General features: G+C 42.6%; 2 protein-coding genes and 1 non-coding gene across 39 annotated transcripts in view; 1 reads left to right on the top strand and 2 right to left on the bottom strand.

The window, feature by feature from the left end:
- DOCK9 (dedicator of cytokinesis 9) overlaps positions 1-17,790 on the top strand; it is a 296,457-nt gene that overhangs the window by 215,190 nt on the left and 63,477 nt on the right. For 23 of the 37 annotated variants that reach the window (XM_017503545.2, XM_017503546.2, XM_017503543.2 and 20 more), the window contains exons 28-34: positions 4,468-4,614; positions 4,831-4,914; positions 5,547-5,658; positions 9,513-9,691; positions 9,932-10,045; positions 12,572-12,689; positions 16,528-16,661. In XM_017503545.2, coding sequence (XP_017359034.1) covers positions 4,468-4,614; positions 4,831-4,914; positions 5,547-5,658; positions 9,513-9,691; positions 9,932-10,045; positions 12,572-12,689; positions 16,528-16,661 — 888 coding nt within the window. Of the gene's footprint in view, positions 1-4,467; positions 4,615-4,830; positions 4,915-5,546; positions 5,659-5,969; positions 6,012-9,512; positions 9,692-9,931; positions 10,046-12,571; positions 12,690-16,527; positions 16,662-17,790 lie in introns of all 37 variants that reach the window. The other 14 variants (XM_017503532.2, XM_017503542.2, XM_017503519.2 and 11 more) reach the window with 1 other exon arrangement.
- LOC108285987 (60S ribosomal protein L10-like) lies at positions 25-562 on the bottom strand. The gene has a single exon (XM_017503551.2). It carries the CDS (start codon positions 527-529, stop codon positions 68-70), a length of 462 nt encoding a protein of 153 aa, XP_017359040.1. The 5' UTR covers positions 530-562; the 3' UTR covers positions 25-67.
- Positions 430-564, bottom strand: LOC119467635. The gene has a single exon (XR_005196180.1). It is a non-coding gene; the product is annotated as a small nucleolar RNA SNORA70 (small nucleolar RNA).

The following is a 17,790-nucleotide window of genomic DNA, read 5'->3' as shown; positions in this document are numbered from 1 at the left end:
TTTTTGACAGGAAGCAAATTTATTGTTCATTATTGTTTATTATGAGGGGGCAGCACAGTGGAAGCCCTCATGAGTGCAGGGCCCGCCACTTGTCCAGAGGGCCATGACTGGGGATGTACTTAACCCCATAGCCATCTGGGATGAGCCACTTCTCAGCCACCATGTCTTCAGATTCATCGGCATTGAACTTGGTGAAGCCCCACTTCTTTGAGATGTGGATCTTCTGGTGGCCAGGAAACTTGAACTTGGCCTGGTGCAGGGCCTCCATCACATGCTCCTTGTTCTGCAGCTTGGTGCAGATGGACATGATCACTTGGCCAGTGTGAACCCTGGCCACAGTGTCCTGGGGCTTTCCAAAGGCACCTGGCGTGCCTGTTTGGAGCCTACTTTGGGGTAGTGCAAGGTCAGAGACATGAACCCACATCCAAGGCCTATCTCCAAGGTCCCTTAGAGCAACCCATACAAGAAACAGGCTGCATACACTACCAAGGAAGCTGCTGTTTGCAGCCATTGCACACTGGGGCCCCATGAGGAAAGGAACCCAGTCGGCTTAATTGGCTGCAGAGGAAGTTTCTTAATGAAAAGTCTTATTTATCTCCGGAAGCAGTAAAATAGCCCATGGAGAAGAGGTCTCTAAACCACATCAGAGAGTGGAAGAACACAGTGCAGAACAAAGAAGTGAACATTAAAGATCATTCTGAAGTCCTCACCATGAAGCAGGGATTGGGCGGCCCCACTGTGGGAGAGCAGATGACCTGTAGGGCAGGAAAGAGCCCGTCATTGGATCTCTGCAAAGACCTGGCTGTTAACCACAGTGCCCATAAGGGCCTTCACAGCCAGGCTGGGTGTGGGTCTTAGGGAGATCTCATTCAGTCGAGGAGTCAGTTGGCAGGTGCTGAGCAGCCAGCGGGCAGCTCACAGGTGTGGGTCACGGAGGGTGGGGGCACCTTGCCCAGCATGTCACTGGAAAGCCTGATGTTGTGAGGACAGGGGCTGGGTAGGCTGACCCCACACTGGCAGCACCTGTCAGGTGGTGCCAGGGCGGAAAGGGACGCTACAGCACATGGAAGAGGCCCTCCAGCAGGGTGGGCAGGGTGCTGGGGTTGGTTTGGCTGAGAAGTCCCTTAGTGTCTCAGTGTCCTCTTCTCCACGGCCCCATCAGGTACTCACTACGGGAGCATATCTTAGCTTTTCCTCTTCTATTGCAGTTTACAGTAATCTCCATAAAAACATCCTATTGCTTAGGTCTTTATTACCTTGAAATGTGTATCTTACCTCATTAAAAGGCTTTAGTTTGTTTTATTGCCAAATTAAATTAGGCAATAATTTAATTATCAGGACTCTTCACAACAGCTATTTGTCACTGCAGGGAGAACTTCATTCCAGGCTTCAAAGGCATGAGTTGTCATTGCCTACCCACTGAACAGCACTAATGATGGGTTGGTATGTAAATTATCCTTCTCTACATATCCTTTCTTTTTAATACAAACATTTTACTGTCTTTTCTAATAAGTGCAGAAGTAGAGGGATGAGTTGCCAAATCTCAGCCTCCCCACTTGCCAGTGTTCTGCTGCCCTTGCTTGATACACACCCACCCTCACATTTTTACCTTATAGTATTTTTAAAGCAGTTCCCAGATATTTTCTCACTCCATCGTAGACACTTTGGCATGTCATCTTAAACAGATAAGCCTTTAAAAAAGACATAAGCACATTTAAAAAAGACATAACATTATGACACCACACAAAATTAGCAAAACTTCTTTATTATCATCTGACACCCAGTCTGTATTCAGTTTTCCCCAGGTGTCTAAAAAATGTCATTCTATTGTTGGGTTTGTCTGCATCTGGATCTAAACAGAGTTCACACATTCCATTTATTTGAGGTATTTCTGAAGTTTCTTTGATTCTTAAACTGTTCTCTTTTCATCTGTTTGGACTTTTTTTTCTTTTCTTTTTTTTTTTTTGCAACAGAGTTGTCAAAGAAACTGGGTCATTTGTCCAGCAGAATATCACACGGTTTAGACTTGCCTGATGGTAGCCTCACAGTGTTACATACATGGTTCTCTGTCCCCTATGTTGCCTGTGAACTTGTGGTTTGGTCTAGAGACTTCATTTGATTTTCTTTCTGGTGCAGTTACCTCATAGCTGTTACTGTTGCATCACATCAGGAGGTGTAAATGCCCAGCTGTTCTACTTTGGGTTACAATATTGATTAATAGGCCTGCATAGTACCCACTCAATCTGTCCGTGATACAGTTCTGCATCTACTTTTCCTGGTTTTAGCAGCCACTGACTCAGCCCCATTGTGGAGGCCAAAGGCATTTCTTGGGATACCTCTTTTTCAGGAGCAGCCAACTTGGGTAGCTAACAGTCATGCCTGCGGTTTAGAGTTGGCCTTGCCTGGGGTCTTGGCAATTGGTCGTCTATTGATGCTGTCATCTCAGGATGTAGAGTTATTGGTTGCATGTAAGCAACAAAATCCCTTTGGAATTTCACATTTTACCATTCTGTTTTTTTTAAGTTGATGAACTTCACATTTTTATTACTTGATCCTTTCCTCACTGGATTCTTGATTCTGTGGAAGTTTATAAACATTTCCTTGTTATTGGTTTGAGAATTGAAATTGTTATAAGGCTGGCATTTCAAATATTCCCAATAGGTTCTGGCATTTAATACATAAGATAATGCCTGCCATCATGTCAGAGATGTCTAAATTCCACTTCTCAGTTTTAGAAAATACTATTTGTTTGATATTGGGACATTGGTTTGGCTGCTAAAACAGGTCATAACGTTAGTGGTTTAAATTCGACAGCAGGTCATTTCTCTCTTGGACAATCATGAGTTGGTAGGCAGTTTGGGGGTCAGGGCAGCTAGTTCCCCAAGGTCACTCGGTGACTCCAGCTCCTCCCATCCAGTCGCCCAGCCTGCGGCATTAACCTCATCCACATGGCTGAGAAGCTGGCTCACCACCACAAAAAAGTCCAGGCAGTGGCTCAGGAAGGAACAAGGGAGGCCAGCGGCTCCTTTTAAGAGCGGAGCCTGAACAAGGCATGTATCCCTTCCATAATTTGGTCATGTGGTTCATACCTAGTGGTAAGTTAGACTGGAAAATTTAGTCTAGCTGGGCAGCCATGTGCCCTTGTAAAACCATTAGTGTTCTGTTACTGAAAGGGGGAAGACAAGGAGGGTTTTATTAAAGGTCAATTAGTAGTTTTTAGTAAGCTCTCTAAGCCTCCGTTTTCCCATCTATAAAATGGGGATGAAAATATCCCCCTCTTGTGGCTGTTAGAATTAAGAGTATGAATAGATCAATGTAATGGAGCATCCTTCCTATTTCAGGCTCTCAGTAAATTATTCCATTTATAGGCACGGGGAGGGGGCAGTGTGGCTTCATATAACAGAAAGAGGCCAAGTTTTGGATTCATGGTAGACTTGGGTCTGAATTGTTAGTTGTGTGACTGAGGACACATGTACCTAACCTCTCTGACACTTTAACAAATGAGGATTAAACTTATAGGAGTATCATAAGAATTGAATGAAAAATTACATAAAAATATGTAGTGCAATGCCTGACATGTAGAAGATTTGTATAAGTGTTGGCTAATTGCTGAGTAATCTGGGTAAAAATTTTTAGGTTCCTGATGGGGAAAGATTACTATGTAAAGTTGATTGTAAGAAGACTGCTGCCAAGCAGTTTAAACTAATCATGCACAATCATCAAAATGTATATTTTCAGTTTGAATATTTGGAGCTTAAATGTAAGCCAGTGCTTTCTAAAGAGATCTCTCAGAGGTACAGGTACCAGAATCATCAAAGGTGCTCAGTACAAATGCAGGTCCTTGCCCCTTCTCCCTGGACCCTCTGCCGGGCTCCTGGATATCTTTGGGAATGGGTGAACCTCCACCTTTTTACAAACACTTCTGAGGTGATCTTTATTACTCTGAAGTTTGAAGTTCCAATTAGAATCCACAGCACTTACTTGAAGTATTTGACCACTTGTACAGTACTTTGAAATAAGGAAGGATAATTCATTTTTTCTAATTTCAGATAAAAAAAGACTAGGACTTTGAGGTTTTATTGGGTTTTTTGAGACAGGGTCTTGCTTTGTCACCCTAGTTAGAGTGCAGTGGCTGATCCTGACTCACTGCAGCCTCAGGCTGCCGGGCTCCAGCAATCCTACCACCTGAGCCTCCCAAGTATCTGGGACTATAGGTGCACGCCACCACACCCAGCTAATTTTTGTACAGACGGAGTCTTGCTGTGTTGCCCTGGCTGGTCTTAACCCCCTGGGCTCAAGTGATCCCCCCACCTTGGCCTCCCAAAGGGCGGAGGTTACAAGTGTTAGCCACCGTGCCCAGCAAGAAACTCTGGGTTTTTAAAGATGGACTTAGGGGTGAGATTTTTTTTTCCTCTCAAATGATTGCAGCTTGAAAAATAATAAATGTTTGCACTGAATTCTCTTTAGTTGTTGCGAAACCAGAGATTTCCTGCATCCTATCATCATGCAGTGGAGACCGTTGTGAATATGCTGATGCCACACATCACTCAGAAGTTTCGAGATAATCCAGAGGCGTCTAAGAACGCAAATCATAGCCTTGCTGTCTTCATCAAGGTGGGGACCTCCAGGGAAAGGATGTCAGTGAAGGGACAAAGACGTGCTTCTTACAAGCTGTCTAGCAGAGTGACTAGAATAGAGTGGGTTCTCTGGCAATGTGGATGGCATGTTTTTACGTCCACGGGTAAACTTATTAACAATAAATGCTGATTTGAGTTCAAATTTCCGAAACGTTTGAACCTGAGATACCTTTTTGCTTGTATTCCTCCACAGAGATGTTTCACCTTCATGGACAGGGGCTTTGTCTTCAAGCAGATCAACAACTACATTAGCTGCTTTGCTCCTGGAGACCCTAAGGTAGTGTGAGGGTTGTTACTCTTCCTTTTGTCTCTCTGATTCACATCAGAAATCCACCTGTTTCTCTTTCAGCCTCAGAGGCACAGCTCACTCCTATCTTGGAAACATTAGTATGTGTGCGATATCAGGAACATAGTAATCCAGAATGAGAAAGAAACGTACCCACTGATTTTCTCTTAAACACCTGAAATGACTTCTCAACCGCAAAACTAAAAGTATATGTGTAGCGAATTATAGTTTACTTCACAAGATAACAGGAGTCACTATGTAGCCTTTCTCTGGTAGAATTATCTTTTTCCCTTTTTTTTAAAGCTCTGCCTTACTAATTTTTTTATTGCACTGAGTCTGCGTCTGTAATTATAAGCTACCTGAAATCCTTCCTTGAAGAAGGAGGAGCGTAAATAATAAATGCCCTAAAAATCAGTTAAAGTCATTGTTTAATGAAATATGTCCTTAGTTTTCAAATCAATCCCTGCAGCCATCCTGAAATCTGTACAATGCAATAGAGTACAGAGTTCTAAGAAAGCTAGGAAGTTAATGACTATTTCTAGCATACTATTGCTAATAGGCTTTTTAGAATCCTATATAAAATATCCAGTGGGATATTTATGACTAAGCACTTCTTCCTGCAGACCCTCTTTGAATTCAAGTTTGAATTTCTCCGTGTGGTATGCAACCATGAACATTATATTCCATTGAACTTACCAATGCCATTTGGAAAAGGCAGGATTCAGAGATACCAAGGTAATCCATCTTTATATCTTAACCTTTTTATACAGAGACATTTCTGTTTAATAAGAAAAGATAATTGATTCGAGCATGATATTTAAATTTTCTGATTTTTTCATTGATTAATTTTTTTCTGATAAAAATTTCCATTTCAAATAATACTGATAAAATACTGTATGGGAACTTACTTTTCAGCAGTCAGACTACAGATCATGCCAGTGTGGCTATCTCATTGAAAAATTCCTTTGCTTAAACAAAAGAAATCTATTTCAGTTGCCATAGCTTATTTTTATTTGTTTCACTTTTCCTTTTTTCTTATGAATTAGCTTTTCTTTCACCAGCTGTGGAGTCAAATGACAGTCCTGTAGGTAGGTGTGGGGTGTGGTGCTTGCTTTCTTGCATTTTCCTCCTCTAAAAAATAAAGAATGCAAATGATGGCTGAACTGCTTCCATATGCTATTCTGTTAGGCATTTCCTATATAGTTTGATCAATTTTTAAATTTACCATAAATCAGTGAATTTGTTTTCACTGGAGTGAAATTGCTGAGACACTGCTATAACATCCCAGGGAGGCATCCAGTTTTTGGCTACTGAAGTCACTGAGTACTCTAGGATGTTTCTTTAAGAAGCAAAACAAACAAACATCCTGCTTCACCCCAAAACCCATTATTCCACCATTTTCATAGCCCTTGTCCGTAGCGGTGGCAGCGACCTAAATCACAAGCAATGTGGCTTTTTCACATGCTTTTTATGTTTGCACGTTGAGTCTTTATTAATGTCCCGTGTTCTCTTTAAGTGTGAAGAGATTTGAGCTCGTGGAGATTTCTTTGTCTTCACTGAGTAAATCAAATTCAACAGATTAGTCTGTCGAACTGTCAAGCAGAATGTATTGAGCTTAGTTCCTTGTATGTGCTCAGGTGTTTTGTGCTGCAGGAGAGAAAAAGTGGAAGGATGCCCACACTGGTAATGGCACCTGAATCAACTGCTTCTGAATTCCGAGAGAAACACAGAAAGGCATCATTCAGAGACAAACAGCTTTCCCCACACAGACTGCTACTGCCTTTTAAGGATATGGCAGGGGGACTGTGCCCTGGAGTTGGCATTCATGCATTCAACAAATATTTACCCTGCACCAACTATATTGAGCTTCAGAAAGTTGTGTACAACCTGGATGACAATCCCCAGCTATTCTATATATACAAGATACAGAGAATGTCAGACACCAGTGCATCCTAAGGGGAACAAACAAAGCAAGGAAAGGGGATATAAAAAGGGGTGACATTTGAGACAGGGTAGCCAGACAGCAGTTAGAAGAAAGTGAGGGGTGAGCCAAGCTCCCACGTATCTGGGGAAAGTTTTTCTGGGCTGAAGGAACAGATAATATTCAGTGTCCCCTGATCTAACCCTGGCCCCCGACCTCTGTGGTCTCACGCCCCACTATTGTGCACATTCCAGGCATCGCTGCTGACTCCCAGCTCCTCAAACATATCATGCCACCCCTCCACCTCAAATAGCCCCTTCCCTGGGGAATCCTCATTTTCCTCCCCAGGCCAGCCACTCCACACCTCCTGCATGGGACCTCCCAGGGTCTCCTCACCTTCTTCCAGATCCCCAACTGGAATTAACCCCTCTCACCTGCTCTACGCTCCCAACCTCACCACAGCCTCCCTCAGACCAGTCTCCTGTACCTGGGGACTCTCCTTCTACCTGGCACAGAACCCAGGGAGCTCTTTTCCCCAGTGGCTGTGCAGTGAATGTGTGATGATGCTTGTCTCCCCATGACCCAGCAGGGCAGCACAAGCTGTTATAGACTTCTAGGGTATTTGGTAGCAAGACGGGCAGCCCTCAGTGTGGAGGGAACATATGTGGGTAATTTGCCTTACTACACTGATAGCAATAAATGCTTTTTAGAATTTCCATTTTCTTTCTTCTCACTTACCTCCCACTCCTGCCTTCACCTCCTTTCTTGTGTTAGTCCATTTGTGTTGCTATAAAGGAATACCTGAGACTGGGTAATTTATAAAGAAAAGAGGGCCAGTGCAGTGGCTCGTGCTTATATAACCCCAGCTCTTTGGGAGGCTGAGCTGGAAGGATCACTTGAGCCAGGAGTTCGAGATCAGCCTGGGAAATATAACGGAATCCTGTCTCTACAAAAAAAACAAACAAAAACAAAAATTAGCCTGACGTGGTGGTACGTGCCTGTGGTCTCAGCTACATGGGAGGCTGAGGTGGGAGAATGGCTTAAGCCCAAGAGGCAGAAATTGCAGTGAAATCTGCAATCTGTACAGATTGTGCCATGACACTCCAGCCTGGGCAACAGAGCAAAACCCTCTCTCAAAAAACAAATAAATAAGTAAATAAAAGAGGTTTATTTTGGCTCACAGTTTTACAGTCTGTACCAGAAGCATGATGCCAGCATTGGCTTCTGGTGAGGCCCCAGGAAGCTTCCAATCATGACAGAAAGCAAGCAGGGAGCTAGCATGTCACAAGGCAAGAGACGGAGCAGGAGAGATGGGGAGTGAGGTGCCACACCCTTGTAAACAGCCAGCTCTCACATGAACCCAGAGCTAGAACTCACTCATTATAGCAAGAAGGACACCAAGCCATTCATGAGGGATTCATCCCCATGACCAAACACCTCCAACCTTGCCCCACCTCCAACACTAGGGATCACATTTCAACATGATATTTGAAGGGAACACACATCCAGATACATAATTTCTCATGCACATTCATGCACACAAGCACTGATGTGTGAGCACACACACAGTTAAACCATAAGTTGTTTTCTTCTGAGAGATTTATGTGAATTCAAGCTATGACTTATACTTTAGATAAACTAGGTGTAATAATCATAAACAATGAACATAATTAATCTAGAAAATCAGTACTCTCCTCCTTCTACTAAAGGGTTTCATAGAAGTTGGGTCCATATTTTGGGTAGATTTAGGAGTAGCTATCTGATATGGGACAAAAGGCAAAGGGAGAGGTCTATAGACTTTCCTTTAATGGTGGAGTCAGTCTGACAATTCACAACCTAGCTTCAGCTTCCTGAAATGTGTATTTCATCTTCAGGTGATGCTCAGCTGTTTATATGCACCCTCCCTAAGTAGAGTTCATGTTTGCTCCTATCTGTTTTCCACAAGAGCTCTCAATTTTGTCATTTAGCTTGCTGATGATCTACCAGTTTGGTTTGATGCTTTGTCCATTTTAATTTCAGTTTATATTAAATTTGTATTTGGTTTTGGAGGTAGAGAAATATTAGGAGAATATCGTAGGAAATACTGCATTAAATAAGTTCTTCATTCAGGGAGAGCAGAATAAGCTGGTTATATATTGATTTGTTTATTTTAAATACATTGGGTTTTAATGGGAGTATATAGGCATTAATGACCAGGAAAGGAATACATGAACTCATGTAGTAAATAACATTTTAATAAACCATGTATATTTATTATTTAATTACATGTTTGTTACATACAAACAGCTTTTATACCGTTCTGTTAGCTAGTATAATAATGTTTTTAACTTTGTCAATAACAAACTTATATTTGTAATATGACATATGCTGTCCTCTAGTCTAAAAATTGGTACTTAAACTGTTTACTAATTTAATTATGTAGGATGCAATATGTTCCAAAATCCAGTGCACTTAACTGTATTTAAATTGAATTTTCATTTAAGATCCTCACGTGCTAAGAAGTAGAGCAGCCTTGTAGAGTTGATCCTTTCCCATTCAAAGCTAAGTCTAATCATCTGTTGACACCCAGGGTGGGCTGAATGTAGAGGATGGGTCTTAGGGTGTTTTTATTATTATTCAAAGAGCATTGCATCTTTCCTAACTCAAGTAGTTTCTGTCCTCATTTCAGACCTCCAGCTTGACTACTCATTAACAGATGAGTTCTGCAGAAACCACTTCTTGGTGGGACTGTTACTGAGGGAGGTGGGGACAGCCCTCCAGGAGTTCCGGGAGGTTCGTCTGATTGCCATCAGTGTGCTCAAGAACCTGCTGATAAAGCATTCTTTTGATGACAGATATGCTTCAAGGGTGAGTGGTCCCCAGTAGAAGGAAATGTGCATTGATAATGTCCTTTATTTTAAGTGGTGTAAAGAAAGTAATCAATTAGAAAATTCACAGTAACAGCACTAAGACTTTGCTCGGTTTTGGGAATAAAAATCAAGTATCTGTCTTTATAGGAAGGATCCAAATAAAGAAGATGGTCAGTGCCAACCTTAGTTCAGTTCTCAGAACTTTGGGATAAACTTACCACTTGTGTCTTCTTTTCAGAGTCATCAGGCAAGGATAGCCACCCTCTACCTGCCTCTGTTTGGTCTGCTGATTGAAAATGTCCAGCGGATCAATGTGAGGGATGTGTCACCCTTCCCCGTGAATGCGGGCATGGTACGTAAGCATGGTCACATCAACTCAGCCCATACTGGGTCCCAGGGAAGCCAGGACAAAGCACCATAAGCTGCTGCCTAGAGTGGCAGCAATTAATTCTCACCCTGTCAGGAGACCAGAAGTCTAAAATCAAGGTTCCATTGGGGTTGGTTCCTACTGGAGGCTCCTGGGGAGGAGTCTGGGCCGTGCTCCTCTCGCAGCTGCTGATGCTGCAGGCAGTCCTTGGTGCTCTCTGGCTTGTAGCGGCATCGTGCCAGTCTCTGCCTCTATCCTCACTTGGTGTTTGTTCTCCCTGGTGTTTGTGCCTCTCTCCTCTTATTTATTTATTTATTTATTTATTTATTTATTTATTCCAAGATAGAGTCTTGCTCTGTTGCCCAGGCTGGAGTGCAGTGGTGCAATCTCGGCTCACTGCAACCTCCACCTCCTGGGTTCAAGCAATTCTCCTGCCCGAGCCTCCCAAGTAGCTGGGACTTCAGGCACCCACCATCACACCCGGCTAATGTTTTTGTATTTTTAGTAGAGACAGGGTTTCACTGTGTTGGCCAGGCTGGTCTCTAACTCCTGACCTTGCAATCCACCTGCCTCTGCCTCCCAAAGTGCTGGGGATTATAGGCATGAGCCACCACGCCTGGTCCCCTCTCCTTTTCTTATAAGGACACTAGTGATTGGGTTTAGGGTCCACCCAGTATGAACTCATTTTAAATTACATCTTAGGTATGTAATGGAAAGACCCTATTTCCAAATAAGGGTACATTCTGAAGTCCAGGTAGACATGAATTTGTGGGGGGACACTAAACCCAGTACATACCCCCATTTATTTTGCCAGTGCAATTCCTGGTAAGTTGCATTTCTGGCTAAATAAGGCCAATCACTAAACCTTCAATTCTTGTTAAAAACTAAGTATGAAAACCATGTTCTCATGATGAATGAATGTCCTATGAGGCCTCAGAATTTTCATTTGTATATTCAATAAAAATTTATGGGGGGAAAGAGACACAAAAATGACATAGATCTAACCTGTGTCGTAGAAGAGGTCATGGTAACCCCAGTTCTGACAGTAACATGCTGCACAGTCTGGGAAAGGCCACCTCTGTGAGCTACAGTTTCTCTCCCTCTGTCAAATTAGAAGTGAGACTGGACCTCAGGAATGCCTAGGTGAGGGATGTGAGGCCTCCACCTCCAAGAACTGACGGCCTTCATTTATATTATCTTTATGCTGCCTTTTAAAGATGTGTTGGAAATTGAGTCAACGGAGAGATGAACCTGGAAATTATCTCACAGCTTTTTGGTTAGAGGTGGTTTTACTTTTTACTCAGTCTTTGGTACCTTTGATGTGATTGTTACTTAAAAAGGATTCTTGGAATCATCTTGCAATTCAGCTTTTTCAAAGCATTATCACTATCAAATTTCTTGTCACATTTCAGTTGCAAAAGGTTTCTTAAATGTTAACCTATAATAATTTTTAATTAGTAAAGTTGATAAGTGTTTTACAATCTAAAACCCGCACTCTTTCTCTTTCTAATGCTCTCTTCTTGGCCTCAGAGGGCTTATCTGCTATGAGTTTCAGCAGATGTTATTTCAGCATTTCCCCTTTCCCTGGTACTCTGGACTCATGAACTGGCTTGGTTGTCCATCTTCCCGCCTTGTCATTATGGGTGCACACTTGCAGAGTCTCGTGCATGTTTCTGTCCCTTCCTCCCACCCCAACAGTGATACGGCGTCCCATTTTCACACTACCTCTTCACCTCCAAATGCATTACTAAATCACATTACACTCAGATGAGCCGTGTGTACACTTCTGTGCTGCGTGGCTGCTCTAGAGGGCATAAACTCTATCCTGAGTGCACCTCGCTTATCTCACCCTGTACACCATTTCATTTCACACATGTGTTCTCTAACCCTGTCTGTTTTTCAAACTAGAGTAAGAAATTCAGAGTAGAATGTGGCCCTCCCTGTGCTATTTCAATCCTAACAAAAATGAACATAGGTCTTTCTTTGCTTTCATCAAAGTAAAATCCCTTTTTCTGACCTAACTTCAAAATTAATCTGATTTCTCCACGAACTAAGAGGCCACATGGTGCTACAAACATCTAGAGACTGTCATTGCTTCTGTTGTAATTCCCTGCATTACAGATAAGGGCCAGCATTCCAGTTAGAAACAGCAGGAAAGGCTGTCTCTGAAAGTAAAAACAAAAAACAGAATAATCTAAGAACATGTTGGGCATCAGAGCTCTGGAGAGAGAAAGGTGTTAGAAATGCCAGGGAAAGAGAAACAGGACTTTATAGAATGCAATTTCTCTCCTCCACCTCCACCCAGCATCCATATCTCATGCCCCCTGCTCCCCCTCTGACCCATCCCTCCCTCCTCCCTGGCCCACACCTCAAGGCTGCATCTCCCATGCAGGCGGGCACGTTGAATGCATCAGGCTGGCTTGGTCCTGCACTTGCCCTAGCACTTCCAAGAATAGGGGAGGAATCCTTTCCAGTCATCTTTGATTGTTTCTGCTCTTCTTCCCTTGACAGACTGTGAAGGACGAATCCCTGGCTCTGCCAGCTGTGAATCCACTGGTGACGCCACAGAAGGGAAACACCCTGGACAACAGCCTCCACAAGGACCTGTTGGGTGCCATCTCCGGCATTGGTAATGCTCCGTGCTCTTGTGCGCTTCTCTCTGGCATCACTCTGAAAGTCTTGGAGCCAAAAGTTGGTGAAGAAAGCAAGCATCCTACTATGGCTAGTGGCTAGACTACCCAATAATAGGACTAATTTATGGGATAAAATAAATGGCAGCCTTTATCCAATTAACTCACGGGAATCGCCCTCTCTGAGATTATGTCTTTACCTTTGCTGCTGGTGGTGGTGTTAATATGCCATTTCATGTAGGGGATGAAACTGGGTAGAATTTAAAATGAGAAAGCCCTCACCAATGCCCAAATTTATCCTACAATAATAATAGCAGTCCTTAATCTTGTTGATGTTTATGTGTATTTTTCACAGTTATGCATCCCTTAGTTGGCAATGTAAAGATTAATTAAAAGAGTTAATTCAGCCGGGCACGGTGGCTCACAGCTATAATCCCAGCACTTTGGGAGGCCGAGGCAAGTGGATCACAAGGTCAAGAGATCAAGACCATCCTGCCCAACATGGTGAAAGCCTGCCTCTACTAAAAATACAAAAATTAGCTGGGCATGGTGGCACACACCTGTAGTCCCAGCGACCTGGGAGGCTGAGGCAGGAGAGCCCGTTGAACCTGGGAGGCTGAGGTTGCAGTAAGCTGAGATTGCACCACTGTACTCCAGCCTTGCAGCAGAGTAAGATTCCATCTCAAAAAAAAAGTTAATTCATGCAAAATGTTTGGAACAGAGCCTGGCACACGGTAAATGCTCAGCAAATGTCAGCTGCTGTCACAAGTTTCCATTTGCCTTTCTTCTGGGCCTTCACTCTGTCTCTGCTCTAGTTTGTCCAATTCCCAGCTACTGCTCCAGAAGCAGGGAGGGGACCTTCCTCAGAGGGTTTGTTCTGCAGTGGTTCATTGCACTGGCTTTAAAGTCAGACACATGCGGCCTTGGTGCTGGAAACGACCATTTACTAGTTGCCATGGAGGATGTTGTCTGTCTTCTGTGCCCTCCATAACCATGTCTTCAAAAGGGTCATGATGTGCATGGTGCTTGGTAAAGAGGAGTCAGATGAATGGAAACATCACTTCACTGTAACTTTGACCATTTCCACAAGGTTTGAATACTTCTGCTTGACTCTTTTGATTCTTCTCCAATTCAGAATTCACCTTGTTAGGATTGGGGGCTTCTTTAGAACTTGGAGATGGGCCATTGGGGATCTTTAGCATTATGGCCTCCAATTGCTCTGCGTACACACTGCAGCTATGAAAAGTACTTGAGACTGACTTAATCCTTTTTCACTCTTGAATTTTAAGATCCAAATCCACTTTTCATAGGAATTCACCAAACAGGCTTATTTATACTCGGGCTTTATCTATATTGCCTCCTTTCTTGAAGACTTAAATCCCTGTTCTCTTTTAGGAGTTCCTTCCAGGGAAGCCTCATTTTTCAACTGGGTTTACTAGTTTTTTTCTGGTGGCTTTAGCAGCTCTTTGTTCATCAGGGAGTTTCTAGCTAATTTTAGCCCTGGTTCTTCTCTTTCAAGAGCAAACTTTCTCCTTAAATCTCTGTTGGAAAAATCCTGTTTCCACACTTAACTGAGAATGCGTCCTCACAGTTTTTTTAATGTCTTTGGAGCATGGTGCCTGAGAGTTTTAAAAGGCATTCACTGCCCGGATAAAAACTACTCTGAGGTTACATTCATCTTAAAAGGCAAACGTTCTTAGGCTCAGGGATTTTTTTCCCACCTACTCGGTACAAAGAGAAGAAGGATGAATTTATCTTCTTTTCATTTTACTCAAGTGTCATCTAAGGACTTTAAAAGTTATGCACTGGGCCAGAATGTTAAATACAAACACATATACACAAAGACATGCAAAATGGAACAAACTAAGCATATTGATTTTTGATTTATTGCATTTCCATCTGTTTGCCTTAAATTAGGACTCTAGTCCTGGAATCAAGCTTAAAACTCTGAGAACTTAGGGTCTAATTTTACTTTACTGAGGACCTCTTTCTCTTGAGTTCTATATTCTCTTTCCTGACTTCTGTGTTCTTCAAATGCTGTTCTACATTAAATATGAAATATTGTAAAAATTATAATTGGCTTTATAGCCATGTGTTTCTTAGCATATGGTTCTTAGCTCTCTGCTTACAGAAAAAGGCCATAGTTTTTTCAGAGTTTTTAGCTGTCCCTTGTGACAATCATTTGCATAGTTTCTCTCCTGGGGAGATGCAGCCACTGGCTGACAACAACGCTTATTGGCCTACATGTCCCAGCCTTCCCTTCCGTTTTCAAATTCCCCTGGCTCTCCTTTTCTTGGTCTTAATACATTGAATCAGTTTCAGGGATAGCAGTGAATAAATCTGAGTGTTCAACAGTGAGAAGGATATATGACCTTGATGTCACAGGTCTTCCTTCTCAGGTCAGAGAGTTAGAGAGCGTCTCGACATTGCCTGAGAGATGATGAATTTATGCCATTGGCCATCAAATTTAGAAGTGCATCAACCAAGTAACTTTCAAACATACTTTTGGTGCAACCTAGGGGCTGGCTATATTTATTTAGTTCTTTGTTTATTTTTTAACTTAGAAGTATCCCAGTCCATGGCAGCTCATGTGCCTACTGAGATCTGAAAACGACCAGCCTGTTGTGAAGTGCCAAGTAACGGTATCTTCAGCTTGGGTCTGGGAGGATGTGTGCTCACAGCTGCCAGACACAGAGTCCAAATCTCCTGACGCCATCTGCAGAGCCAGCCGGGCCTTTCCACTGGAGGCACGCCTTTTGGTTCAGCACAGAATGTACAAGTCCAAAAAGTCATTTTAAGTTATGTGATTTATTTAAATCTTACCTAAGCAGGAAGTCAATCTATTACCTTAAAAAATTACATAGTACCAAGATTGGGAGTAACTTCTGCCTTCAAATGCTGTTTTTTTCATGGACATCACAAATTTTATTTCCAGGTTAGATTTCCTTTCTTCTCATAGTTGTGTATAGCAGAGATTCCCAAATATTCCTCGTTCACAGCACCCTTAGTGTCACTTTTTTTTCATGGCATCCCTAGGCCAAAAGACACACCCAACAGTTCTGTTTATTAGGTACTTAGGACCAAATAACTTAATAAGTACTTACATTCTAACAATTTAGTAGGCACTTAAAAGAAACACATCAGTTTAAAGAAAAACATTTTAGCTTCATTTTTAATAACCACAACTAACCATGAATGGGTAGTGTGCACCTGCTGGACACAGCTTCTCAACCTTTGGGTCAGATTGGCCAGCACCATTCGCATTTCCTGTCCCACACTGATTACTTGCCTCTTATCATAGCAGCCCCCCCAAATACACAGCTCCACAAATTCATCTTCAAAAGGAGCATAGCACAATCTGCTGCTGAAATAGCAGCTTCTGGCCAAGGTCACATATCACTGTGTTCTTGAGCATTTTAAATGCCCCATGACATCCCTCAGAGTTTGGTAGGCACCTCAGTCTTTATTATCAGTTTGAATACTACAAGTTGTTGTATGGTTTAATTTTGTGATTTGATAGTTAGGTGGATTTATCTTTTAATTTTTTTTTAAGTCTTCGTTCCATCACATTTTGTAACAGGTGTGTTCTTTTAGCAATCAAAGGTGGTTTCTAATAAGTGAATTGATATTTACATCTGAATGTTTCAGACTAGTTTCTTTTTATCTCATTGTTTGTGATCTGGTTCTTTAAAGGTGAAGTAATGGAATGCAACTCTTGAGCCAACTTTTTAACAGAAAAAATAAGTGCAATAAAAGCAATTTCCCCTAAAGTTCAATACTCATCTTTATTTTGTTCCGTCTTAATAAAACTTTATTCTTGGCTTGATTTCCGTTTAGCTTCTCCATATACGACCTCAACTCCAAATATCAACAGCGTGAAAAGTGCTGATTCGAGAGGATCTCTCATAAGCACAGATTCGGGCAACAGCCTTCCAGAGAGGAATAGTGAGAAGAGCAATTCCCTGGATAAGGTAATTGCTTTTCATCCAACACAAGTGTTTCTTACGATCAACGAATTTAGCCCAAAGTAAACATACTTCATGTTCTAGTGCCTTTTAATTGTTATCTTCTGTTTTTTTCTAAACCACCCTGCTGACCTGAGAGCTTTATCTAAGTCCGGGGCCTATTCCTTGAAATGGTCTGATTCCTGTTTCCAGGACCTCATATCCTAGACAGGGTTTGCAGTGGAGCATCTTGAATGAATGGCCCTGGTAGGCTACACAGGGAGTGACTCAAAATGCTGCCCATTTCAATTCCCTGTAGTCTTTCTACCAGAGACACTGTCACCAACATAGCTGTCCACCTACAAGGATGTCAAGTCTGAAGCCAGCTCCAGGTATTAACTGATCATGTTGGTGATTCAGGGATAAGAAATCACTCTATTCACACAGCACCCACCCACAACACAACACTTCCTCCTCAAACTTAGCCTTTTTTCTTGAAACTACTAAACACTCAGACCATTTGGAACTTTGTAGGAACGGATAAAGCTTTGGTTTAAACCTGGAGCCATGGTAGATTTGTATGACTGTGGGCGCAGATTTCCTAAGTTACTTCAAGTTACAGGCAAGCGCCCATTCCAAAAAACAGCTGAGCCATTTAGGGATTTATCCCCAGCAAATGTCCTTCCTCAGCAGCAGGCTGCAATCTTGTCGTGCATCTGTGGCTGGCATTGACATGGTTACCTGCAGTTCTGTTGAGGTGTGAGCAGCTCGGTGTGGGTGTGTCATAACATACTGAACTTTTCCCTTGACCCCAACGTGCCTTCATGTGTAGAGGGAGAAGCTGCTCCGAAGGCACTCTGCTTGTGTCATACGCAGTGCTGGAGAGGAGGAGGAGAGCTGCCAGTCAGCAAGGAAACACCGGGTCACTGTGGATTTTTCCCTTCTAACGGTTCCACCTTTGCCAGAGGAGACAATGCACGCTGCACCCTCTCTCCCACTGCCGGAAGTACTGAGTTCTCCGGTGGCTCTAATCAAGCGGGCAGGCGAGAGGAGGCATCCATACTAGTTTTGTCACTAGTAGCCCCTGTATTTTTTCTGTAAATAAAAAGATTCACATATTTATTCATTAAGCCTGTTTATTTTATATATATATATA

This window comes from Cebus imitator, unplaced genomic scaffold (assembly GCF_001604975.1).
Source record: "Cebus imitator isolate Cc_AM_T3 unplaced genomic scaffold, Cebus_imitator-1.0 Scaffold312, whole genome shotgun sequence".
NCBI classification, from domain to species: domain Eukaryota; kingdom Metazoa; phylum Chordata; class Mammalia; order Primates; family Cebidae; genus Cebus; species Cebus imitator.
Note: the sequence above shows the minus strand (reverse complement) of the source record. Positions and strands in the feature narration are given on the sequence as shown.

Excerpts from the sequence above, each read along its gene's own strand:
- LOC108285987 (XM_017503551.2), bottom strand. The coding sequence starts at position 529 with ATGGGGCCCCAGTGTGCAATGGCTGCAAACAGCAGCTTCCTTGGTAGT.